Source organism: Salvelinus alpinus, chromosome 9, assembly GCF_045679555.1.
Source record: "Salvelinus alpinus chromosome 9, SLU_Salpinus.1, whole genome shotgun sequence".
In the NCBI taxonomy this organism is placed as follows: domain Eukaryota; kingdom Metazoa; phylum Chordata; class Actinopteri; order Salmoniformes; family Salmonidae; genus Salvelinus; species Salvelinus alpinus.
This window is the reverse complement of record NC_092094.1, coordinates 36411342-36437346: the sequence shown is the minus strand read 5'-3', so window position 1 is coordinate 36437346 and position 26005 is coordinate 36411342. Positions and strand designations below refer to the sequence as shown.

The 26005-nt window shown below is 41.4% G+C and overlaps 2 protein-coding genes across 2 annotated transcripts; both read left to right on the top strand.

Moving 5' to 3' along the window:
- The first annotated feature begins 416 nt into the window (after nt 1–416).
- LOC139584727 (uncharacterized) lies at nt 417–5675 on the top strand. The gene is given in 5 exon segments (XM_071416889.1): nt 417–1175; nt 1483–1540; nt 1812–3264; nt 3828–4027; nt 4030–5675. Coding segments are annotated over 2 exon segments (1116 nt in total). The 5' UTR covers nt 417–1175; nt 1483–1540; nt 1812–3264; nt 3828–3912; the 3' UTR covers nt 5031–5675.
- An 881-nt stretch (nt 5676–6556) lies between these two features.
- LOC139584724 (aminopeptidase N-like) lies at nt 6557–25982 on the top strand. Its single transcript, XM_071416882.1, has 21 exons — nt 6557–7771; nt 7896–7937; nt 9256–9398; nt 10161–10303; nt 10590–10716; nt 10971–11125; nt 11260–11373; nt 11499–11642; nt 11773–11838; nt 12016–12081; nt 12228–12376; nt 12793–12878; nt 21131–21264; nt 21654–21709; nt 23513–23660; nt 23781–23860; nt 23942–24052; nt 24295–24462; nt 24556–24696; nt 25070–25151; nt 25370–25982. The coding sequence occupies exons 1-21, from the start codon at nt 7182–7184 to the stop codon at nt 25529–25531; spliced, it is 2907 nt and encodes a 968-aa protein (XP_071272983.1). The 5' UTR covers nt 6557–7181; the 3' UTR covers nt 25532–25982.
- Nucleotides 25983–26005: the final 23 nt, after the last annotated feature.

Here is a 26005-nt window from a genome sequence, read left to right as displayed (position 1 = left end):
GACAAGTACCACATTTGTTGTAAACAAAAATGATAAACCGTCTGCACAGAAGGGTGAGTTCGAATTTAATCAAGGAGTGATATGAATCTAGGTCGTTAGTAAACTAGCAAACTCCGTTGACTAGTAACGTTAGTTAGATAGCTAGTTAGCTGTAAGTAGAGAGACGTGTGTGTTTATTAACGTTAATTGATGTTAGATTATCCATCAAACTGACTATAGAGATGAACTGCCATTCTAACTTGTGTCATTTGTTTAACTTCTCAGATCTCGCATCATGAAAAAACTTGCATTGGGAAATAAAATATGTTCCCTATGACAGAACCCCCTTCCTGGTGGTCGGGAGGAGAACCTACGCCTGCCCCCAGGGCGAGGATAAACATGCGAGTGATAAGAAGAGGGAAGCAGAAATGGTAAATTGGCTAATGTTTATAAAGATGCACAATAAAGGTGATTATCATTGACTGATATTGGGAGGAGGGTATGTCGGTTAGGAATGTTGAGGTTGAGAAGGGTATGTGTTAGAAAGGGAAAACCACAAGATGCAGGACTCCTTGTTACGCCAATATCTAAGAAAACAGATGGATACAGAGCTCCTCTTTTATGTTGAGAGAATTATACTTGGTTTCAGTCTTGTAAGTTAAAGTAAGTAACTTGTAGCTAAGCCTTGGTCAAATAATTATTGTCTGAGCATGAACGACCCATATGGGCAGAAGCCTATTTCCTGTTTCTTTCACGTAAGGCAGGCAGCTTGAGGTACAAGTAGCCTATACCCCCTGGACAGGATGCTAGTTCCCTAATTCATTAATGCTGAGAACCAAACAGAGAGGCTTCAGGTCCTAAGGTACTGGACTGATGAACCATCCTTGCTGTCTCTGCTTGATTGACTCCTCACTCTCAACTGGGATTCCATACCACTGACTCTATTACATGGGCTGAGTCCCTGGCTTTTTGCACTCAGTTTTTATTTGCCTAGGGGCCATGGTCAGCTTGTCTCATCTGGTGTACCGTACTGTCTTTATCTGATGTACCTAAGCACGCTCCCACTAACCCCCTTCTTTTATCCTTTTCTACATCTAATAACTCCCGGAAGTGTCTGGCCCAAGCCTACCTGGACTGTGGCTGAGGACTCTGGGCATGCCTACCCATAGCCCCTCCCCACACTCCCTAGCATGCTTGTACCTAAGCTAAATACTGAGTATTCCATCTCACCCTCTTCCTCTCCTCTCTTAAGCCCAGTCCTGGGCACAAACTATTTTATATTGAATTTATATTGAGCATGCTTTTTTGTCCAGGACTAGGTGTAATCTGAGTCTGGGAAACCAGCCCATACTCTAGACAATGAGATTATTCCAGAATACTATCAAAATAAAGATTGTTTTCTATGATTATCTACGGTACATTTAACGTTTCCATTCTACAATATGGCCTTTGACAAAGAAAACTCTCAAAATCCTATTGTATTTGTGGTATGGTTTGTCTCAGAACAGGAGGCCGAGGAGAAAAGCACAAGACCAAGAGGCTGAGAACAAGGTAAAACAAGGTAAGGATAATATATAAAAAATGAACTTCAGTGGGAGTTAACACACACACACACACACACACATCTAAATATACATAACACATCCAAACATACAAACACCACTCTAAATATAGCAGATAAAACACATCTAGGACTACACACTAACCAATCAAACAAGGGTTAGGGTTGTATCAACCATTATCATAATACTTACACCTATCCAAAAATCTCCATAAGTGCATAGGGGGTAGTTCTAACATATCCATCCTCACACATTTTTTTTACTTTTCAGGTGAAGAGAAAGGCGAGAACATTTAGGGGAGAGGAGTGGTGATTCAAAAGAGGGGAGGGAAGAGAAAAGAGGAAGAGAATAGGGGTGGATAGGGTACGACTTTATATTAGGTGAGGGTTCCACTCTTTTAAAGACTTCCAGTTATTTGTTGTTTTTAAAGGGGGAAAAATGCAAATGAAATTAAGCAGCCAATGACTTTGTACGTTTTTTTTCTATCTCGTGGAAGCAGGTAGCCTAGAGCTTTGGGCCAGTAACCGAAAGGTTGCTGGATTGAATCCCTGTGCTGACAAGGTACAAATCTGTTGTACCGCTATAATGCAGTTAACCTACTCTTCCCCGCTAGGCCAATCATTGTAAATAATAATTTGTTCTTAACTGACTTGCCTAATTAAATAAAAATATATATATTCACATTGCTAACATTATACTTATTGCTATTCCATTACTTCAGTTCCATTGCTATAGTTTCTGTAGTCTGGTGGCCAGTTAGTATATGAAAATAAATAACTCGTAGAGCTGGGACACCACGTGGGTGCAATAATTGTCAAGTAAAACTGAAAAACAGCACTACTCAGAACCTCCATACACGGATCTCTAGCAGTTGTCCTCTTAAGGTCTACGAGGGCAACATTACTAGCTGATAGCGAAATTCATGTTTGTATTTACATCATGTAATGCTCAGTAGAATGATATTTATTGCCGAATTGTAACTAGCTTTTCCCCAGTGGTTCCGCTAGCCAGCAAGTGCTAATGGAAATCAAGTCCAGTCTGCTGTAGAACTCGACGCTGTGTAAGACGCATTCTCGTTGTAGTGAACGGGACTATGACGTAACTTTTACAAAATTGGTATCCTTTTAGCCCTGACCCAACTTATCCACAGTTTTCAAACAGCTAGCTACTGTGTCTCGCTAACTACTGTGTTTGACTTAGCTGTTATCCAATTGGTCTTATAATTAGACATTTGAGATCGGCACCCTATGTAATATAATTAACTAGCTACCAAGAAAAATTACCAAGGTTGCTCTTTAACGTTAGCATTATAGCTAGCTAAGTCTCTTTGCATACAATTTCTAGCTAGCTAAGTTACATGATTAAATAACGCGAGCTAACAAGCGGTTCAATACAACACACCAGTTGTTAGCTAGCTATATAACGTTAGATTTCGAGCAGGTAAAAACTTATTTGTTCCATTCTTTCGTTGCCACATCGATGACAAGCTCAGGCATTTACGTTGGTGTTTTTCTCAAGCTAGCTAGCTAAATTACTACTTTTATACAAGCTCTCGTGCTGCCGGTTAGCTCGGTTGTACTATTTCGCAAATGCTGGAATAGGACTTTTATTCCATGGACACATAGAACCTTTGAACCCAGTAACCAGACACTTCTACAGATCATCAAGGACATCAACCACCAGAGCCACTGCCTGTTCACACCGCTACCATCCAGAAAGCGAGGTCAGTACAGGTGCATCAAAGCTGGGACCGAGAAACTGAAAAACATCTTCTATTTCAAGGCCATCAGACTGCTAAACAGCATTCACTAAGTCAGAGAGGCTGCTGTCTACATTGAGACCCAATCACTGCATACTTTAATAAATGGATCACTGGACACTCTAAACAATGCCACTCTAAATAATGCCTCTTTAATAATGTCTACATATCTTACATTACTCATATCACATGCATATACTGTTATTTTATGCCATCTATTGCACCTTGCCTATGCTGCTCGGCCATCACTCTTCAAAATACTTACATGTACATATTCTCATTCACCCCGTTTTAGGTTTGTGTGCATTCGGTAGTTGTTGGGGAATTGTTAGATTACTTGTTAGATATTACTGCACTATCGGAACTAGAAGCACAAGCATTTCGCTACACTTGCATTAACATCAGCTAATCATGTGGATGTGACAAATTTTATTTTATTTGAATTGTTAAGTTAAGACTAATGTTATAGTTACAATAGTTAGTATACTATAGATGATTGCTGACAAACATTTGATTCTCTTTCTCAGCTCTGAGAAGAACCGGACCAGAATATTTATTGCATAGCTACCTATATCAGACTTGTGGGGATTTTGACCTCCACCAGTCAACACCATGTCCCCAAGGAAGAAGCTTGTCCCTGTCAGTAGAAGAAGAATGGCCAAAGCAGGGGACGACTTCTTCCCTTTCAATCTTCTGCCGGTGGAATGCCAGCTCCGTGTGCTTTCCTTCCTGAGGTTGACAAGTGAAATTCTGCGCTTGTATGCTTCAGTTGGATTTGCCTTGTGCGATCAGGGAAGCTTTGGAGAGTGGCAGACTTTTCTCGCCATGGAGTGCTCAACCTTGGACAGGAAGGACTGCTGGTGTCCAACAGAGAGTTTGAACTTTGGAAGGTATGGGTTCATCACTACACCCACCACCTCATATCCTGTGGTGCAAGCCTACTCACCCTAAAAGCCAGCTTTGACCTGGGGGACCAGTGCAACAAGTGGGGGGAGCTTCTCTCTGACCTTCTAAAAAATGTCCGCTGCAGGGATCTCACCCAACTGGAATTGAACTAGACATTCGCACTACTGGAGCCACTGGACCTGCGGGTTGGCTCCATTTCCCACCACAACAACATTACCAAGATCAAGATGGACCAGTTCACTAACTTTCAGGTACTACTGGGCAAACTGTCCCACAGCTGCCCTCGGATCACCTAGATGCGCCTGCACTTTGACTGGTTTGAGACATCAGTGTCACTCCTCACTCAGTTCCAGCACCTCCGTGTCCTTGAACTCAAGTACTTTGGGGTCTTCAAAGGGATGAGCCCAAGCACTTTGCAGATCCTGACCAAGTCACTGCCCAACCTTAAGTCCCTGACATTTCATATCCTTGTGCCACTCAGAAACCTTGGCATATCTTACATGCTGGAGTCCATGTCTCTAGAGTTCCTGGATGTATCACCTAGTCGTGGTCTAGTCTTCTCCAGTCTTAATCTGCCAACATTACGGGAGCTAAGGGCCAAAAAGATTGCCCTTGGCATTACTTTAGACTGTCAAACCAGGCTTAGGATACAGAGCAGGTGGCCCTGTCTGTACCAGGTCCTAAGAGAGGGGACCACCAATCTACAGGCCCTCAACAATGAGCGACTGCTTCCTGATTGGAGAGGGCAGAGTTCCAGAGAACTGTCGTCTATCCTCCAGCAGTCCTGTTATTGCCTCCAACACCTGGACAGTTGGCTCTGGTAAACGAAATGCTCAGGCTCCAATCCAATGTTAGCTGGAACATTTTAGCTCATTCCCTCACCATTCCATTGCACAAAATTATTGTACATTTGATTTTTGATCCTTATTTAAAAATCCATATTTAACCTGTCTCCTCCCCTTCCATCTACATTGATTGAAGTGCATTTAACAAGTGACCTCAATAAGGGATCATAGAATGAGCAGGTGAATCCAGGTGAAAGCTATGTCAAGGAAGGAACCGGTGTCCTTAATGTTTTGTATACGTGTAACATGTAGAGTACAGTAAATCCAAATATGAATTATTTCAAGAATGGAATTAGTGATGCTGCAGTGCCTCCCTTAATCATGAGACGACCTTATCCTTCATGTTTTCATTTAACCCTAAAGATTTCTCTTAAAAGGTGCAATTTGCCTGTATTTCCAACTGCACTTGTAAAACATAATCTAAGGCCAATGAGTAATGCCTGTGCTCTCGTTAATCAGGTTGTAACCAGAAATGTTGTTAAGCCTATTTACTGAGGGCTAATGACATTCCAACAAGTAATTGAATTGTATGCTGACATTTCCTTTTTACCACTGTTTTGTTGATATAAAACTCCTTTGCTGTGATTTTAGAATATGGATCCATTAAAGGACCCATGTACAGTGTTTGCTGCTCTATTGTTTGTAATTTAAGGGGGTGGAGGGAACATAATTTACTGTATGTGTGATTGCATATGTGCCTAGGGATATTTTACTTAAAGGAAGACCATTAACTAGTGTAGGGTTGGTTAGTTGAAAGTGAGCCTTTCCTGTCATGGGAAATAAAATACCTAATGGCAATGTTTCTCACAGCTTAACATAAGACACCTTGTTCACAGTAAGACAACACTGAATAAGGGGGTGTCCAAATACAGTATTTAAACTTTTAAAATGCAGAATGCAAAGAATATATTAACGGTAAACTTGGGAACCTTTTCACTTTGTTTTATTCTATGCAATGATCATGAACTGGTAAAAAAAGCAGGAAGTTGTTTCAATTCTCTGAATCAAGCACATTCAACATTCTACCATGACTAGATACAAACATTAATTACTACTGGAAACCATTGTAAACACGTACCATAATGTCTGGCAAGGTATTGTCATGCTTGGATTTATTTGGTCAGGTAAAGGAGGAAAACAATCTCAAGTATTGATACAAAGTAGTTTATATCAATAATATTCTAAATAGTCTGAGGGTTAACAAGCTTTCTTTGATTTGCTATCATAAAAGCATCTACAGGTACTTCAATCTATAAACGTTATATACAGTAGGCCTATGCGTCTATTTTTGTAGAATCTTGGTTTACCACGCAAATACATTTCCTACAGTGTAATTCTATTTGTCACAGACCCAATTTCCCAGAATGTTTTGTTTTCTTCAATTTTTTTCTCTTGAGGTAAAGAATGTGTGGTGAAGGGGGGGGGGTATTCCAAATAATAATGTGCTAAAATCCCTTTCCCCATAACTCACCCTCCTCGCGCAAACACATGCTCCTAATTTTCCCTGAATACGTAGTAATCCAGTGCTGGTGGGACACAGACCCACCAGTACACTCCGACGTTGTTTGGAAGACTAGTAGGGAACTATTGAGGACTTAGAGGGCTGCAGCGCCTGCTGCTGTCCCACACAGCTGGTTCTATCATTACTTAGAACCGTGAGGATCAACATAGACACCAGAGGGCCAACATGCTTTTTTTCTTGCTCTTAAATGCCATTTTTCTTTTGAGAGGAGCTTACGCATTATAAAGTATCACTTTTTGTACCCAGCACTTATTGAGAAGCTGGGGATGGTTGGGAGACAAATCGTTCCCTTTTGAGGTTCACCTAACCCAGGATTGGTGGTATGAGAGGATAACCAATGCCAGATGTGTGGGAGAACAATCTGACTGATTTCATTTAAATGAACATCGACCTCCTTCAGTATTACTCTTTACTCGCAATGGCAAGTTAATGCTTAATCTATGAGCAATAACTGGTTAGCACATGCCCATAGCCGTGTGCATGTTTATGAGAGGTCAGATGGAGACAGAGCCAATTAAAAGCAGCTCAGTTCTGTTTCAAGTTCAGTTCTGAGTTTCAAGCTTTACCAACACAACAGGAGACGGGAGGCTCTTCCAGAAGGACTGGACATGGCCATAGGAGTGTATATCTCAAAGGTTCTGGCCATAGCCACAGTGGTAATGACCGTCTCATCTATTGGAGGAATAATTACAATGATGATTGTGTATGAGACCGAAAGAATCAAGATAAATCCTACACCACCACCAACACCTAATGCCACTATTCTGTATCCAACTGGACCACCACCCAACCTGAGACTCCCTGGAAACCTCATTCCAGAGAGATATGAAATCGTCCTACAGCCTCGCCTCTACACTGTTATAACCAACGCTACCAACCAATCTCTCATCTTCACTGGAAACTCCACTGTGTATTTTAGATGTGTGGAGAAAACCAAAACTATCTTCCTTCACAGTAAACAGAATGTGACTGATGTAACAGTGAAAGATCTTGACAATAAAAAGACCATCAACGTTAAGAACACCATACTGTATAATAATGAAAGCAACTTCTTAGAGATTCGACTGGAAGGTGTTTTAGAGGAAGATGGGAACTACAGTCTCTTTACTGCATTTGAGGGAGAGCTCCTTGATGATCTGGCTGGTTTTTACATGAGTTCATACAAAAAAGAACCAAGCACAAAGGATGACACTAAAACGTAAGTGTTTCTTTGATAACTGCTGAAAAATGAAAAATATAAATTATTTGTTGTCAGACAAATATGAAAAGAATGCTGTGAGATGGAAAATAGATTTGACTCTTATATGAAAACCCATTTACAGGTGGTTCGGGAATGAAACAATTATCGTCGAGCTTGACGAAAGGTAAGACTTGTACAAATCTGATAATATATGTTTACATCAATTGCATTACATAACTGGATTGATCGCCAACCACCACCCTAAACAGTGCTCTGGTTGGATAGAGCTTTCAGTATGATAAAGGCATGATCACATGGGCAATTTACAGGTAATAGTTGTCCAGCGACTCTGATTATAAGAGAAGCACACTTAACTCCTGAACCTGTAAAATGTCCAGACCTTTTGACCTACTGTGTCATTAGATCCAGACCTTTTGGCGAAGGCTGTTTTATGGTTACATGTAGGAGTCTATAGTATGAAAGATTATTCTGTTCCTGTCTCTTAAGTCCTGACAGGTTAGGTAAGGCAGTATCTTACTCTTTTAATATGCAGTGCTTCCTCAATGTATTAATGGTTCTGAAACCACTTGGTCATTACACCTTGACACACATGAATATGTGATCGTTACCATGCTGTAAATCAGTGACCTGCTAGTTTACAGATCACAGTGCTTGAACAGAGAGCGGACGCAAAGTTTCTCATGATTTGTATTCTATTGTACTCTCGTTTCTCTAAAAAACATGATTTGCTTGCAGATGGAATTCCAATTTCTTAAAAAAGAGCCCAAAGTGGCCTCTTCAGTGGATACGTGTACAGACGTGTGTTCCCATGTCCTCTGATTAAACTATTTTTGTCTCTTTTATAAGAATTAGGGGCTCGAGCTGCAAGCAAAAAACATTTTTTAGGGGAACATGAGAGTACAATAGTATACAAATCATGAGAAACGTTGTGTCCGCTCTCTGTTCAAGCACAGTGGTCTGTAAACTAGCAGGTCACTGATCTACAGCATGGTAACGATCACATATTCATGTGTGTCAAGGTGTCATGTTTTCTAGGGAAATACAACATGTCCCTCGAAATGGGAATATGTTTCCTTATTTCTTGACATATCAAATCACCCAGCAGTTGTTAGTCCTGGCTCGTATTTACAGTATATGCTCCACTTAAGTGTTTATTGTAAAAAGACCCCCTGAGAGAATGTTGCACATTTTTCCTCTGTTCACTTCAGCAACAGCTTTGCTTCTCATTCCTTGAATAGATCAGGACAGTCATTTGACACAAATTGTTACTTCCTCATTGGCTTTACAATTACAGTACTGTATCACAATAAATGTCCATCACAGTTCATACTGTAGACATTGGAAGCTTGGATACTTTGAAAAACTGAAAAGCTAATCAAATCAAAATGAACTAACAAGCAATTATTTTCTGTATTGTATTGCTGTTGTTCAATTCTAGTTGTAATATTTATCCTATTTTTCAACAAATACTTTCCACACAGATTCATTGCTACTAGCCAAATGCAGCCAACAGATGCCAGGAAAGTATTTCCTTGTTTCGATGAGCCAGCCATGAAGGCTGAATTTAAAGTCACTATCATCCATAGGTTTGGCACGCACGCACTAGCAAATGGGAAACCCATAGGTGAGAAGCACATTTCATTCTATTGTCATACTAGGCCAAAAAGTGTCTTACATTCATACCGTATGTAGGCTATACTGTATATTCAATAAAATAGACATACACTTATGACTTCTCAATAAATTCATCATTTTATATGCATGACTTTGTAAACTATAACCAGGTTTCCATCCAATATTTTTATGCGAGTAAAGTACTTATCAGATTTTAAAAAAATCCCAAGACAGGCCTGATGGAAACAGCACATTTTTCTGTAAACTACAAATGTTGACATAACGAAATACGGTAGACAAGATGGGATCTTTTTGTGTCGGTAAAATGTATTGTAATGAAACAGGCAGGGAGCAGGTCTCGAACCTTTGACCTTCTAGACCGAGGTCTGGCGCGCTATCGACTGTGCCGCAAAAGCATGCTCATGCGGCAGAGTCGATTTCCGCGTTTATAAACCCAGGGTCATTACAGTATTATGCGAGAAATAGTGGTGGAAAGCTATTATACGCAAATAATAACCATCATATCGAAAGTAAACTTGGGAGTCACGCGATGACACCTTTTAGAATACTGATTGATATTCCCATGAAAATGTGTCACCTACTGTAGCTATTAATTCACAAATTATGAGGCTAATGCATGCATATACTGTTCCTATTATTTTTGCTTACATTGAGTCTGCTATTTGCTGTAGATTGTGTCAAAACAAAGCTATTTTCTTTCTTACTTTCAAAGTCAAAGTAATCAGTAAGTATTTTGTTTTTTTACTTTTAGATAGAACCCTTGTGGATATCGATGGAGAGACCTGGGAAGTCACTGGCTTTCAAACAACTAAGAAAATGTCAACATACCTCTTAGCTTTCACAGTGTCTGATTTTGATTTCATAGGTTCTAAACATGAACGAGTTGACATTAAGGTATGTATAGTTGTTGAATCATAGCTGTAATAGTGTATTATATGATATCAACAAAATGACTTGTATTTTGTAACATTTCAATAGCCATGTCAAAGAAAGTTGATACTGTAGTAAATGAAAAATGAATGGCAATTCCATCTAGATTTCAGGCAAACCACCATACTATTTATATGTATTCAGTTTAGACTACACTGCTAATTTTCATGGTAGAGATGTGTTTACTCACCAAATCATATTGATATGATACTAAAACTCACTTTTTTATTCTCTGTTCGGTTTGTTAAAGACATATGCTCGACCAGAGGCCATAAAAGCTGGACATGCAAAATATGCTGCAGATATCACTGGAAATATACTGGCGTTCTATGAGAGTAAAGAAGTATTTGGCATGATTTATCCTTTGAGCAAGCTAGGTATGTGCACTTTTGCACCATAACAATCTAAAATAAGCCTGGGTATATCATCACTATTCAACGATTCATTTTGATCAAATCCATCTAATCAATTCAATTCTTTACTTGAATAAATTACCTGACTAAAACATTGTAAGAAGAACACTGATAATGTTGTGAAATTCTATTAAATCATCAGCTGAAATGTATTCAAACAGCATACGGTTATGTACAACTAATGCAATATAAAATAACCTCTTTCATATCTATTTTAGATCAGATTGCTCTACCAGACTTCAGTGCAGGTGCCATGGAGAATTGGGGCTTGGTAACATATCGTGAGACAGCTCTGCTATATGAGGAAGGGGTGTCTTCCACATCAAACAAAGAGTGGATTGCCACAGTTATTGCACATGAGCTTGCCCATCAGGTATGAAAACTAATAATTACTGTATGTCAAAATGTAGTAAAAGATGTATAATGTAAAGTTAACTACAATTCATTAAAACATGATCTTGTAATGTAGTGGCATTTACTGTAACACCACTTATATATTTTTTTCAGTGGTTTGGAAACCTGGTGACAATGAAATGGTGGAATGACCTGTGGCTGAATGAGGGATTTGCAACATATATATCCTATATGGGAGTGGATCACATTGAGCCAAAATGGAACATAGTATGTCCCCATCAACATTTAATAATTTGACTTCCCATTCTCAGTATATTTGTTCTGCATCTATTGCATACGATGGCAAATTGTGGTTACACTCTGAAGAGGTTTCAAATGTTTTGTTTTTCCAGAAAGATCTGATTGTTCTAAATGACATCCAGACTGTATTTCAAGTGGATTCGTTGGCCTCATCCCATCCTCTAAGCTCTAATGAGGACGATGTTCAAACTCCTAGTGACATCACTGAGCTTTTTGATTCCATCACCTACAGCAAGGTCCGAGCCCAATGGGGGAAGAGAGACAATATCAAAAAATTATTTTTTAACATTGTACAGGAATGTTCTATATAGTGATGCAAGGAGTTCATGTACTCTATGAATATGAACATATCTTTCCACTCTTCAGGGGGCAGCTGTGCTGAGAATGCTTTCAGATTATCTGAAGGATAAGGTGTTTATGGATGGTCTGAAAGTAAGTCAAAATATGTCTCTGTCCATTAAAGGTGTAGAATGACTTATTGTGTGGTATATTTGTTTTCCATATGGATGTATCAAAACTAATGGGAACCTTTTGTGGATCAATAATCAATTACATTTTTCTATCCAATTCTTAAGTGTGTGTAAATAATATTGTTTCAAATTGTTTCAGAAATACCTTCAGGCTTTCCAGTATAGTAATGCTGTACACAAGGACCTGTGGGAATATTTACAGGAGGTAAAATATGATACAGTAGTTTTACTAGGCCTATTAACACAAAACTCATATATATGTATTTCTGTGCTTTCAAGCACGTAAAAAGTATAGAATGCTTTAGCGGTATGAATACATGGTCTAAAATGCTAATGACAAGAACTTTCTAGGCGGTGGACAACGACGGCAGCCACATTAAAGTTGCTGAAGTCATGGCAACTTGGACAATGCAAATGGGCTACCCAGTCATCACCATCAACACCACCACTGGGGACGTTTCTCAAGATCATTTCCTCCTAATTCAACCATCTGACTACAAGTAATTCCAAGAAACACCACAGAGAGAGAAAACAAATGGAAGAGATTTCCTGAACCAACGATCATGTAGAATTAGATGCTTATATAGCCCCCCAGTTTATGTTGCGTAACTTGAAAAATTGTATCTTAAATTGTAAAAAAAAATCAACATATGTCCAAACACCTGTCATAACTGTTTCTAATACATGCAAAATGACACTGCCTTAACATTCAGTTATGACATGTTTATGACAATATTATGACGCTGTTCTCATGTATATTTCAAATAAGACGTTACTATATTATTATCCTTTAAATTGGATGACATTGTAATGAATTAGGCCTACATTGAAGCATTTTATTCGCATATGTAAATATCAATGGCTGTAGGTCATAAGAGTATGCCATTGATTTTGATGAATTTATCTCTTTCATTAGTTATACATGGCATGTCCCAATCAAAGTGATGAAGGAAGGTTTAGCTCCCACAGCACTAGCTACACAAGTACTGGCTGTTCCTAAAGGTAAGGAATATTACATTGAATTAACTTACGTACACTATGTACAATTGTTTATGTATATGTATGTCTTAGTATCACCTAATTAATAACCTTTTCACCAGGGTAATTGAGAGATCTGATCGGATGAACTATGTTATGTACAGTAATTCTCCATTATTATAGATAGACTGAACATGGCAAATATCCTTCTGTATACCAGTGTTGTGTGTCTCGAGTCCGCTCTCGAGACCACATATTGAGTGTCTCGGTCTTGTCTTGGTTTTTAACTTGGTCTTGACTCGGTCTCGAACAATGAGGACTCGTTATTTCTCCCCGAGACTAGCAGAGTAGAAAACGCATAATTTTCAGCTCCCATTCAGTCAACGGATTAAAACGCTTCCACGGGTTAAATATCCACACTAATTTCATGATACATTAATATCTTGTCGCCTATTGGAACCTGGGGGGTGGGACATCCCAAGGATTCTGTTATAGCACGGACCGAATTTCTTTGCTCCGCTAATGCAGGTTGGCATTTGTTGGGATGACTCATGTACTGGAGGAAGCTCTGCAGGGTAATCAATAGCTGGCACAGTCATACAATCATCTGATTTGAAACCTAACCACGCTGATAACATTATGCCTAACACTGATCTTGAATAAAGACCAAAAATCTAATTTTTGTTTTCATTAATTTTTAGTATTTAAAGACAATTTTTACTTTGCCACTGGCCAATCTAGTGGAAATCGCTTAGCTCTGCCTCCAGGACAAGATTAATCCCAATAAACGTCACCTGCGCAGCTAGTAGGGAAGTATGGGATTACTATTAGTAAGGGCCAGTAGCGATTTTAGCATGTACAGTCGTGGCCAAAAGTTTTGAGAATGACACAAATATAAATTTTCACAAAGTTTGCTGCTTCAGTGTCTTTAGATATTTTTGTCAGGTGTTACTATGGAATACTGAAGTATAATTACAAGCATTTCATATGTGTCAAAGGCTTTTATTGACAATTACATGAAGTTGATGCAAAGAGTCAATACTTGCAGTGTTGACCCTTCTTTTTCAAAACCTCTGCAATCCGCCCTGGCATGCTGTCAATTAACTTCTGGGCCACATCCTGACTGATGGCAGCCCATTCTTGCATAATCAATGCTTGGAGTTTGTCAGAATTTGTGGGTTTTTGTTTGTCCATCCGCCTCTTGAGGATTGACCACAAGTTCTAAATGGGATTAAGGTCTGGGGAGTTTCCTGGCCATGGACCCAAAATATCAATGTTTTGTTCCCCGAGCCACTTAGTTATCACTTTTGCCTTATGGCAAGGTGCTCCATCATGCTGGAAAAGGCAATGTTCGTCACCAAACTGTTCCTGGATGGTTGAGAGAATGTTCCTCTCTGAGGATGTGTTGGTACCAGTCTTTATTCATGGCTGTGTTCTTAGGCAAAATTGTGAGTGAGCCCACTCCCTTGGCTGAGAAGCAACCCCACACATGAATGTTCTCAGGATGACACAGGACTGATGGCATGACACAGGACTGATGGTAGCGCTCACCTTGTCTTCTCTGGACAAGCTTTTGTCCAGAGAAGACAAGCCCCAAACAATCGGAAAGGGGATTCATCAGAGAAAATGAATTTACCCCAGTCCTCAGCAGTCCAATCCCTGTACCTTTTGCAGAATATCAGTCTGTCCCTGATGTTTTTCCTGGAGAGAAGTAGCTTCTTTGCTGCCCTTCTTGACACCAGGCCATCCTCCAAAAGTCTTCGCCTCACTGTGCGTGCAGATGCACTCACACCTGCCCGCTGCCATTCCTGAACAAGCTCGTTACTGGTGGCGCACCGATCCTGCAGCTGAATCAACTTTAGGAGATGGCCCTGGCTCTTGCTGGACTTTCTTGGGCGCCCTGAAGCCTTCTTCACAACAATTGAACCGCTCTCCTTGAAGTTCTTGATGATCCGATAAATGGTTGATATAGGTGCAATCGTACTGGCAGCAATATCCTTGCCTGTGAAGCCCTTTTTGTTGCTAAGCAATGATGACGGCACGTGTTTCCTTGCAGGTAACCATGGTTGACAGAGGAATAACAATGATTCCAAGCACCACCCTCCTTTTGAAGCTTCCAGTCTGTTATTCGAACTCAATCAGCATGACAGAGTGATCTCCAGCCATGTCCTCGTCAACACTCACACCTGTGTTAACGAGAGAATCACTGACATTATGTCAGCTGGGCCTTTTGTGGCAGAGCTGAAATGCAGAGGAAATGTTTTTTGGGGATTCAGTTAATTTGCATGGCAAAGAGGGACTTTGCAATTAATTGCAATTCATCTGATCAATCTTCATAACATTCTGGAGTATATGCAAATTGCCATCATACAAACTGAGGCAGCAGACTTTGTGAAAATTAATATTTGTGTCATTGTCAAAACTTTTGGCCACGACTGTACATCTTGGTGGGGGGGAAAAAAAATTAAGTGGGATGCATGCCAGAAAAGCCACAACACTAAACTAGCTAGCTAACAAGGAGTGTCTAGTTGGCAGAAGAGAAGAAGGGACAAAGAAGGGACAAAGTGGGACAAAATAAGGACAGAAGAAAAGGGAAAGGGGACATTAAGGTGAAGCAGTCCTCTAAAGACACAAAAGACAATAATACAAGAAACAACACTTCTATTGCCTCTCCCTCTACGATACGCACTTCCGGTTTGGTTTGGAGCGAGTAGTTGCATTCCGCTTTGCTCCACAGGTAGTATTACAGGTAGTATTACATTTCATTTCATTACAGTACAACAGTTTGATTTGTTTGATCTTAGCTGGCTACATAGCCGTCTTTGTATCCAAGATAATTGTGTAGTCTAGAGTAATTGTCGAGGTTACCTAGCCAGTTAGAGGTTACCTAGCCAGCTACACTTTCAAACAAAGTCAACAACGCAGCCACTGCTAGCTAGCCTATTTCACCAGCCAGCAGTACTATATCATTTTAGTCAATAAGATTTTTTGCAACGTAAGCTTAACTTTCTGAACATTCGAGACGTGTAGTCCACTTGTCATTCCAATCTCCTTTGCATTAGCGTAGCCTCTTCTGTAGCCTGTCAACTATGTGTCTGTCTATCCCTGTTCTCTCCTCTCTGCACAGACCATACAAACGCTTCACACCGCGTGGCCGCTGCTACTCTAACCTGGTGGTCCCAGCGCGCACGACCCACGTGGAGTTCCAGGTCTCAGGCAGCCTCTGGAACTGCCGATCTGCGGCCAACAAGGCAGAGTTCATCTCAGCCTATGCTTCCCTCCAGTCCCTCGACTTCTTGGCACTGACGGAAACATGGATTACCACTGATAACACTGCTACTCCTACTGCTCTCTCCTCGTCTGCCCACGTGTTCTCGCACACCCCGAGAGCTTCTGGTCAGCGGGGTGGTGGCACTGGGATCCTCATCTCTCCCAAGTGGACATTCTCTCTTTCTCCCCTGACCCATCTGTCTATCGCCTCCTTTGAATTCCATGCTGTCACAGTTACCAGCCCTTTCAAGCTTAACATCCTTATCATTTATCGCCCTCCAGGTTCCCTTGGAGAGTTCATCAATGAGCTTGACGCCCTGATAAGTTCCTTTCCTGAGGATGGCTCACCTCTCACAGTTCTGGGTGACTTTAACCTCCCCACGTCTACCTTTGACTCATTCCTCTCTGCCTCCTTCTTTCCACTCCTCTCCTCTTTTGACCTCACCCTCTCACCTTCCCCCCCTACTCACAAGGCAGGCAATACGCTTGACCTCATCTTTACTAGATGCTGTTCTTCCACTAATCTCATTGCAACTCCCCTCCAAGTCTCCGACCACTACCTTGTATCCTTTTCCCTCTCGCTCTCATCCAACACTTCCCACACTGCCCCTACTCGGATGGTATCGCGCCGTCCCAACCTTCGCTCTCTCTCCCCCGCTACTCTCTCCTCTTCCATCCTATCATCTCTTCCCTCTGCTCAAACCTTCTCCAACCTATCTCCTGATTCTGCCTCCTCAACCCTCCTCTCCTCCCTTTCTGCATCCTTTGACTCTCTATGTCCCCTATCCTCCAGGCCGGCTCGGTCCTCCCCTCCTGCTCCGTGGCTCGACGACTCATTGCGAGCTCACAGAACAGGGCTCCGGGCAGCCGAGCGGAAATGGAGGAAAACTCGCCTCCCTGCGGACCTGGCATCCTTTCACTCCCTCCTCTCTACATTCTCCTCTTCTGTCTCTGCTGCTAAAGCCAATTTCTACCACTCTAAATTCCAAGCATCTGCCTCTAACCCTAGGAAGCTCTTTGCCACCTTCTCCTCCCTCCTGAATCCTCCTCCCCCTCCTCCCCCCTCCTCCCTCTCTGCTGATGACTTCGTCAACCATTTTGAAAAGAAGGTCGACGACATCCGATCCTCGTTTGCTAAGTCAAACGACACCGCTGGTTCTGCTCACACTGCCCTACCCTGTGCTTTGACCTCTTTCTCCCCTCTCTCTCCAGATGAAATCTCGCGTCTTGTGACGGCCGGCCGCCCAACAACCTGCCCGCTTGACCCTATCCCCTCCTCTCTTCTCCAGACCATTTCCGGAGACCTTCTCCCTTACCTCACTTCGCTCATCAACTCATCCTTGACCGCTGGCTACGTCCCTTCCGTCTTCAAGAGAGCGAGAGTTGCACCCCTTCTGAAAAAACCTACACTCGATCCCTCCGATGTCAACAACTACAGACCAGTATCCCTTCTTTCTTTTCTCTCCAAAACTCTTGAACGTGCCGTCCTTGGCCAGCTCTCCTGCTATCTCTCTCAGAATGACCTTCTTGATCCAAATCAGTCAGGTTTCAAGACTAGTCATTCAACTGAGACTGCTCTTCTCTGTGTCACGGAGGCGCTCCGCACTGCTAAAGCTAACTCTCTCTCCTCTGCTCTCATCCTTCTAGACCTATCGGCTGCCTTTGATACTGTGAACCATCAGATCCTCCTCTCCACCCTCTCCGAGCTGGGCATCTCCGGCGCGGCCCACGCTTGGATTGCGTCCTACCTGACAGGTCGCTCCTACCAGGTGGCGTGGCGAGAATCTGTCTCCGCACCACGTGCTCTCACCACTGGTGTCCCCCAGGGCTCTGTTCTAGGCCCTCTCCTATTCTCGCTATACACCAAGTCACTTGGCTCTGTCATATCCTCACATGGTCTCTCCTATCATTGCTATGCAGACGACACACAATTAATCTTCTCCTTTCCCCCCTCTGATAACCAGGTGGTGAATCGCATCTCTGCATGTCTGGCAGACATATCAGTGTGGATGACGGATCACCACCTCAAGCTGAACCTCGGCAAGACGGAGCTGCTCTTCCTCCCGGGGAAGGACTGCCCGTTCCATGATCTCGCCATCACGGTTGACAACTCCATTGTGTCCTCCTCCCAGAGTGCTAAGAACCTTGGCGTGATCCTGGACAACACCCTGTCGTTCTCAACTAACATCAAGGCGGTGACCCGTTCCTGTAGGTTCATGCTCTACAACATTCGCAGAGTACGACCCTGCCTCACGCAGGAAGCGGCGCAGGTCCTAATCCAGGCACTTGTCATCTCCCGTCTGGATTACTGCAACTCGCTGTTGGCTGGGCTCCCTGCCTGTGCCATTAAACCCCTACAACTCATCCAGAACGCCGCAGCCCGTCTGGTGTTCAACTTTCCCAAGTTCTCTCACGTCACCCCGCTCCTCCGCTCTCTCCACTGGCTTCCAGTTGAAGCTCGCATCCGCTACAAGACCATGGTGCTTGCCTACGGAGCTGTGAGGGGAACGGCACCTCCGTACCTTCAGGCTCTGATCAGGCCCTACACCCAAACAAGGGCACTGCGTTCATCCACCTCTGGCCTGCTCGCCTCCCTACCTCTGAGGAAGTACAGTTCCCGCTCAGCCCAGTCAAAACGGTTCGCTGCTCTGGCACCCCAATGGTGGAACAAACTCCCTCACGACGCCAGGTCAGCGGAGTCAATCACCACCTTCCGGAGACACCTGAAACCCCACCTCTTTAAGGAATACCTAGGATAGGATAAAGTAATCCTTCTAACCCCCCCCCCTTAAAAGAGTTAGATGCACTATTGTAAAGTGGTTGTTCCACTGGATATCATAAGGTGAATGCACCAATTTGTAAGTCGCTCTGGATAAGAGCGTCTGCTAAATGACTTAAATGTAAATGTAAACAATACATTAATTGCACTATAACGGTGACAAACGTTGCCCATAGACTGATAGGGCCTACATAAAGCTGTCCCAACAGCAGTCCCAACATCTTACCGCTGCTACACCTGGCTATCAGCGGAGCCTTGTCTGGCAGCGAAACAGTTCATTCAGCCTCATTTACTGCCTTTAAAAAAACATAGCTGATATGACTGACTTGCTTAAACAAATGTGGTTGACAATTGAGCTGTACAAACTATGGCGCAAGGGGATGAGAAGCGGATAAGAGGGCAATCCGTATTTTAAATGAAGACATTAATGAGCGAGCTAGGACTGACGTAGTTAATATAACTATTTGTTTAGCACTTTTGAAATGTACAGAGACAGAATTCAGAACATGAGCCGTTCTTACAGTGTTCTCCCTGTACACCAAGTCAGAACCGTTGGATAAATAAAGGGGGGTAAATAGACCAAATTATTAGGGTGAGGCACATGGGCTACTAACATCTTACTACACAGCATACACTTAGTATTACTTTGTTAGTTACAGTATACATATCTCCCTGGCATATTACATAATTTATGTAGCTGCATACAGTACATTTTTGGACTCACCTTGTTGTGCTATGCTCACTTGAACAGGAAGGTGGCTTGGCAGTCCTTCATGGGCAAATTTTGTCATCAAAGTCTGGCATTCTCTAGATTTATGGTGCTTTCAAAACAACTGGGAACTCTGAAAAAATGAGGTCAAATCATGATGACGTCATTGATCTTCAGGTCGTAGCTCTAGAAAGAGGCCCGATTTACAATTCTGAGTTGGATGACTGTTCAAAATGTATTTTCCCAGTCGGAGCTCGTTTATTCCTGACTTCCCAGTTGTCTTGAACTCACTGAAGTCAAGTTTTCGCAGTTGTTTTGAGCGTGGCACAAATCATGCTTCATTGACAGCATGGCCAATGTTGAATGTTTATCATTTTAAACTTGGAAAAGAGACCCAGATTTGGGACCACACAGCCACTGCCACTGATTCCTTCCAAACCACTCATTGTTGAATTTGCGATTTCCAACTTGTTGTGTAATGTTTATGTGCAATGGCTGATGAGCACCAATACGTTTTATCTATAATTTCTCTTCATTATTTATCTTCATATGACAAGAATTGAAAGGATTTGATAGTAGATTGTCGACTTGATTCATGATGATGACTGCTAGCTAAGATTTTGAAAGTATGATGTTGACATGATCAGTCCAATCAAAGCTACTGTAGACATAACGTGATTTGACATCATTTTTATCTGTGTCCAATGACCTTGAGCCATCTTGGATGGGCACTTTTAATGTAACTCTATGGCAGCACCCAAGGGGCTTGAATTGTCTAGCTATACCCTTAGAGTTGGCGGTGACGTAGTGTTCCAATGAGTGACAGAACACTGAGCCAATCACGGCGCAATGCTCCGTATTTTCTGCTGGCTTGCCCCACCACAGAAAGCACTGAGCTAGGCTGAAACACCTGCATTAACTCAATTATATATCTTTTTTTACATTGTTTGCAAACTGATATGTGACACATATTAATGCCAAAATAACACGCAAAACAGGCAAGCCCCCTCAAAAAAAATATATAGATATTTTATATATACATATATTTTTTGTGCTAAAAATGTGGGGCTGATTGACAGGTCGCCACTGGTAAGGGCAGAACGAGGAAGTTGTTACATATTTAGTATTTTTATCTATTATTTAGAGACCCGTTTGGGTTAGTGATCATTTGTAGAGTAGCTCTCTATTTTCCCTCTGCTTGCATTTTTTCACCATCCTGAATGTCAAATTCTGGAGGTGATTTGAAACAATTACAATCATGTCCTTAAATTGGACTCGCATTGATTTGGCCTCGGTCTTAACTCGGTCTCGGCCCCCTCGTCTCGGTCTTGATTCGGTCTCCACCCCCTCGCCTCAGTCTTGAATTGGTCTCCCTTTAGGTGGCCTCGAACACAACATTGCTGTATACTGTATGATAACAGCAAACCCAACTAATTAAATGGTGCTAGTCAGTAGTTCTGTCAATAAAAACCTAATTGAGTCAAAATGTTACTTTCATGTTTTGTATTTGCTCAACAGAGCGGAAGTCAGCATTCAAGTCTGAAGATGGCAAGTGGGTGCTTGCCAACATAAACTGTATGGGATATTTCAGAGTCAACTACGATCCAGCAAATTGGGATAGACTGCTCTCTCAGCTGGAAACGAATATTCATGTAAGTCTTCCTCATTTGTGTGGAACAGTATTGTTCATACAGTCCTAGTCGGACACAAAACAGCACATTATTGCAGGTGCTTAGAAGGCTGCACTTGTGTACAATCATGAACTGTCCTTGACAGAATAAACAATGTAGCATTTTCTAAGGAGACTAGGTGATATTTTGTTATGGTAAGAAATATTTGGAGAGAATGTGCTGGACAAGGTGTTTGTAAGTACATTCTTGTGAGTACATTGAAGAATGCCGGACACCTGGCATGCATCAGCTATTTGAAACCCCTTGTCACAGACCATGGAGCATGACCCTTAATAAGTCAAATAAGATAATATGCTAGCTCCCTTGTGTAGTTTGCTTTAATAATTAGAATTCATTTGATTTATTCACAGGAAATTCCACTCATCAACCGGGGACAGCTTATTGATGATGCATTCAACCTGGCAAGGTAGTCTCATCTAAGACTGATAAGTTCATGGTTTTCCTTCAAAATGTATATTCTGGTACACATGTCTTACACATTATAGGGATTGCATTTTCATGGTTTGAAATCTGATGGAAATCATACTTTCATGATGCAATTAATATCCTCTTTGGACTGCTAAGGTCTTCTTACAGTTGAAGTCAGAAGTTTACATACATCTTAGCCAAATACATTCAAACTCAGTTTTTCACAATTCCTGACATTTAATCCTAGTAAAAATTCCCTGTTTTAGGTCAGTTAGGATCACCACTTTATTTTAAGAATGTGAAATGTCAGAATAATAGTAGAGATAATGATTTATTTCAGCTTTTATTTCTTTCATCACATTCCCAGTGGGTCAGAAGTTTATATACACTCAATTAGTATTTGGTAGCATTGCTTTTAAATAGTTTAACTTGGGTCAAACGTTTCGGGTAGCCTTCCACAAGCTTTCCACAATAAGTTGGGTGAATTTTGGCCCATTCCTCCTGACAGAGCTGGTGTAACTGAGTCAGGTTTGTAGGCCTCCTTGCTCGCTCACACTTTTTCAGTTCTGCCCACACATTTTCTATGGGATTGAGGTCAGGGCTTTGTGATGGCAACTCCAATACCTTAACTTTGTTGTCCTTAAGCCATTTTGCCACAACTTTGGAAGTATGCTTGGGGTCATTGTCCATTTGGAAGACCCATTTGCGACCAAGCTTTAACTTCCTGACTGATGTCTTGAGATGTTGCTACAATATATCCACATCAATTTCCTCCCTCAATATGCCATCTATTTTGTGAAGTGCACCAGTTCCTCCTGCAGCAAAGCACCCCCACAACATGATGCTGCCACCCCTGTGCTTCACGGTTGGGATGGTGTTCTTCGGCTTGCAAGCCTTCCCCTTTTTCCTCCAAACATAATGATGGTCATTATGGCCAAACAGTTCTACTTTTGTTTCATCAGACCAGAGGACATTTCTCCAAAAAGTACGATCTTTGTCCCCATGTGCAGTTGCAAACCGTAGTCTGTCTTTTTTATGGCGGTTTTTGAGCAGTGGCTTCTTCCTTGCTGAGCTGCCTTTCAGGTTATGTCGATATAGGACTCGTTTTACCATGGATATAGATACTTTTGTACCTGTTTCCTCCAGCATCTTCACAAGGTCCTTTGCTGTTGTTCTGGGATTGATTAGCACTTTTCGCACCAAAGTACGTTCAACTCTAGGAGACAGAATGCGTCTCCTTCCTGAGCGGTATGATGGCTGCGTGGTCCCATGGTGTTTATACTTGCGTACTATTGTTTGTACAGATGAACGTGTTACCTTCAGGTGTTTGGAAATTGCTCCCAAGGATGAACCAGACATGTGGAGGTCTACAATTATTTGTCTGAGGTCTTGGCTGATTTCTTTTGATTTTCCCATAATGTCAAGCAAAGAGGCACTGACTTTGAAGGTAGGCCTTGAAATACATCCACAGGTACACCTCCAATTGACTCAAATGATGTCAATTAGCCTGTCAGAAGCTTCTAAAGCCATGACATCATTTTCTGGAATTTTCCAAGCTGTTTAAATGCACAGTCAACTTAGTGTATGTAAACTTCTGACCCACTGGAATTGTGATACAGTGAATTATAAGTGAAATAATCTGTCTGTAAACAATTGTTGGAAAATTACTTGTGTCATGCACAAAGTAGATGTCCTAACCGACTTGCCAAAACTATAGTTTGTTAACAAGAGTGGTTAAAAAACCTAAGTGTATGTAAACTTCCGACTTCAACTGTATATGATGTATTAAATGTTTATCTAGGGCCAATCATATTAATGTGACACTGGCTCTGAGAACTACCAAGTACCTCCGGAATGACACAGAGTACATACCATGGGAATCAGCACTGAGAAACCTGGACTATTTCATTCTCATGTTTGATCGCTCCGAGGTCTATGGCCCAATGCAGGTCAGTACTCAAATACAGATACTGTACATTAAAGCACCCTGTTATCATAGGAAACTGTATTACTACACAGTTGAGTGACAAATAAGAGTGTAATAGTATTTTCTTTTTTGCTATTCCCAGGCATACATGCGAAAGCAAGTTGGTGGCCTTTATCAACATTTTGAAAATGTCACTACAGTCCCCGAGGATCATTCTGAACAGTGAGATCTTTTCTTCTCCCATAATCATCTGATATTCCCTCTCTGTAAGTATGTTATTAACATGTTATTATTTGTTCGCAGGTACAACCAGATTAATGCCATCTCAGTCGCATGCAGCAATGACATTGAAGACTGCCAAAAAATGACAAAAAAGCTCTTTGACAACTGGATGACAAACAAAACCATCAATCCGTAAGGAATTGAGTTTCATCAAACCAACATAGCCAGATGCACTTAGCACTGTATTCCACAGTTGAATGGGGTAGTCATATCATTCATAAAACATACACATTTATAACCTGTAATATGCATGATATTGATTCAATAACATAATACCAGAATGTTATATGCTATTTTTGATATATTGAGTGTTTTGATCCTTTTAACTTTAATGAACAGATACTGCTTCTCTATGATTATCCCCTCTGTCATAGCATACAACCCAACCTGAAGGCCACCATCTACTGCCAAGCTATAGCTGCTGGGGGAGAGAAGGAATGGGAATTCGCTTGGGGCAAGTTCCAGAATGCCACCACAGCATCGGAGAAAGACAAATTAAGATTTTCCCTCTCATGCACCAGGAAGATCTGGCTCCTGAACAGGTTAGATTGTTTCCCTCTGTACCACCCTCTTCTGGGACATTAACTTTAGTTACTGTGCAACAATTTAACAGACTTTTCCTTCTTATCTTGCAGATACCTTGAGTACACTTTGAACCCTGACAAGATAAGAAAAATGGATGCCGTTTCTACCATCAACTACATAGCCAGGAATGTGGCAGGGCAAGCAATAGCCTGGAATTTTGTACGCGCCCACTGGAACTACATCAGCTTGGAGTATGTTTGTTTCTGTTGTTAAGTACTGTACATAGGGTTAATGTTACAACAAACAAGCCAGAGAACTAAGTTCCTTTCCAACTGAAATAATGGACCCATGATCTACTAGCAATTATACAGCTTATGTTTTTTGTATGGTGTCTCATAAAAATCACCTAAATAAACCTCAAGCAATATACCAATAAGGAAGGCGTAGACTGATCAACCATGTCTGGTACTAAGGTCTCCTTGGGCAATCAGAGGAAATCACCTCTGCTCTAATTTATCTTCCATTTGTTTGGAGTTGCCAGGCAGTCATCTAAATTGGCTTCTATCAAACTGCTTGCTGAGCAAACATGCTAATCTCACCTCTGCCCTCCGCCCTCTTCCTCAGGTACGGAGGAGGGATCATGTCATTTGGCCGCCTGATTGAGGGAGTGACGCAGAGATTTTCCACGGACTTTGAGCTCCAAGAGGTGAGCTTCTCCCTATTAGTAACAGGCAGGCCTACAACAATATCTGAGTCACAAACCTCTCCTCCTTTGCCTCGATGACTAAATAGAATGTAGTGATTAAGTTGTAATGTCTGGGGATGAGAGACTAGGTTCAGCTGGTGGGAGTTGAATTTTGAGTAATAGCACTAATTACTGGTTTCCGCCCTAATTCTAACTTTTTCCTGATTGTTATTGTGCAGCTGAGGCAGTTCCAGAGCGACTATAATGAAGAGGAATTGGGTTCTGCGAGCAGGGCCCTAGAGCAAGCCATTGAGAGAACCCAGGCCAACATTAAATGGGTGAAGGAAAACAAGCAGACTGTTCTGGAGTGGTTTAGAAAAGAATCAAGTGAGAGCAGCTGAACTGAGCTGTTGGGATGAAAAACAGATTTTATTTCATTCTAATTACATACGAAAACAGGTTCCATATAATCAACATGCAATATTATTCTAAAATAAATATGTATATTTCAATGTTTGAAAGGTATTACGTCACTTTTAATTCAACAGGAAATTCTGTTTTATTTCAACAAGTAACAAATCCACCATTTATTTTTGAGACTTGCCAATATTGTTTACACTGACAAAGTCAAATCCAAAGAAAGTACTTTCTCAGGTTCATTGACAACTACGATTATTTTGTTAAGACTATCAAACAACACGCAACTATAGCAATAATATGTCTTTATGTATTTGTACCAAAGTATTGCATATTGTATCTTGCCATTTTCCTTTTTTAAATCAATGTAAATGTTTGTGCTATCATGTCAGGAGGCGTGAGGAATATTCAACAATAAATATATACATAATTGTATCTAAGTGTATCATTTGTTAGTA

Excerpts from the sequence above, each read along its gene's own strand:
- LOC139584724 (XM_071416882.1), top strand. The coding sequence starts at position 7,182 with ATGGCCATAGGAGTGTATATCTCAAAGGTTCTGGCCATAGCCACAGTG. Across the intron at positions 7,772-7,895 it reads ACAAAGGATGACACTAAAAC|GTGGTTCGGGAATGAAACAA; the intron begins GTAAGTGTTTCT and ends ACCCATTTACAG. Across the intron at positions 11,374-11,498 it reads TTGAGCCAAAATGGAACATA|AAAGATCTGATTGTTCTAAA; the intron begins GTATGTCCCCAT and ends TTGTTTTTCCAG.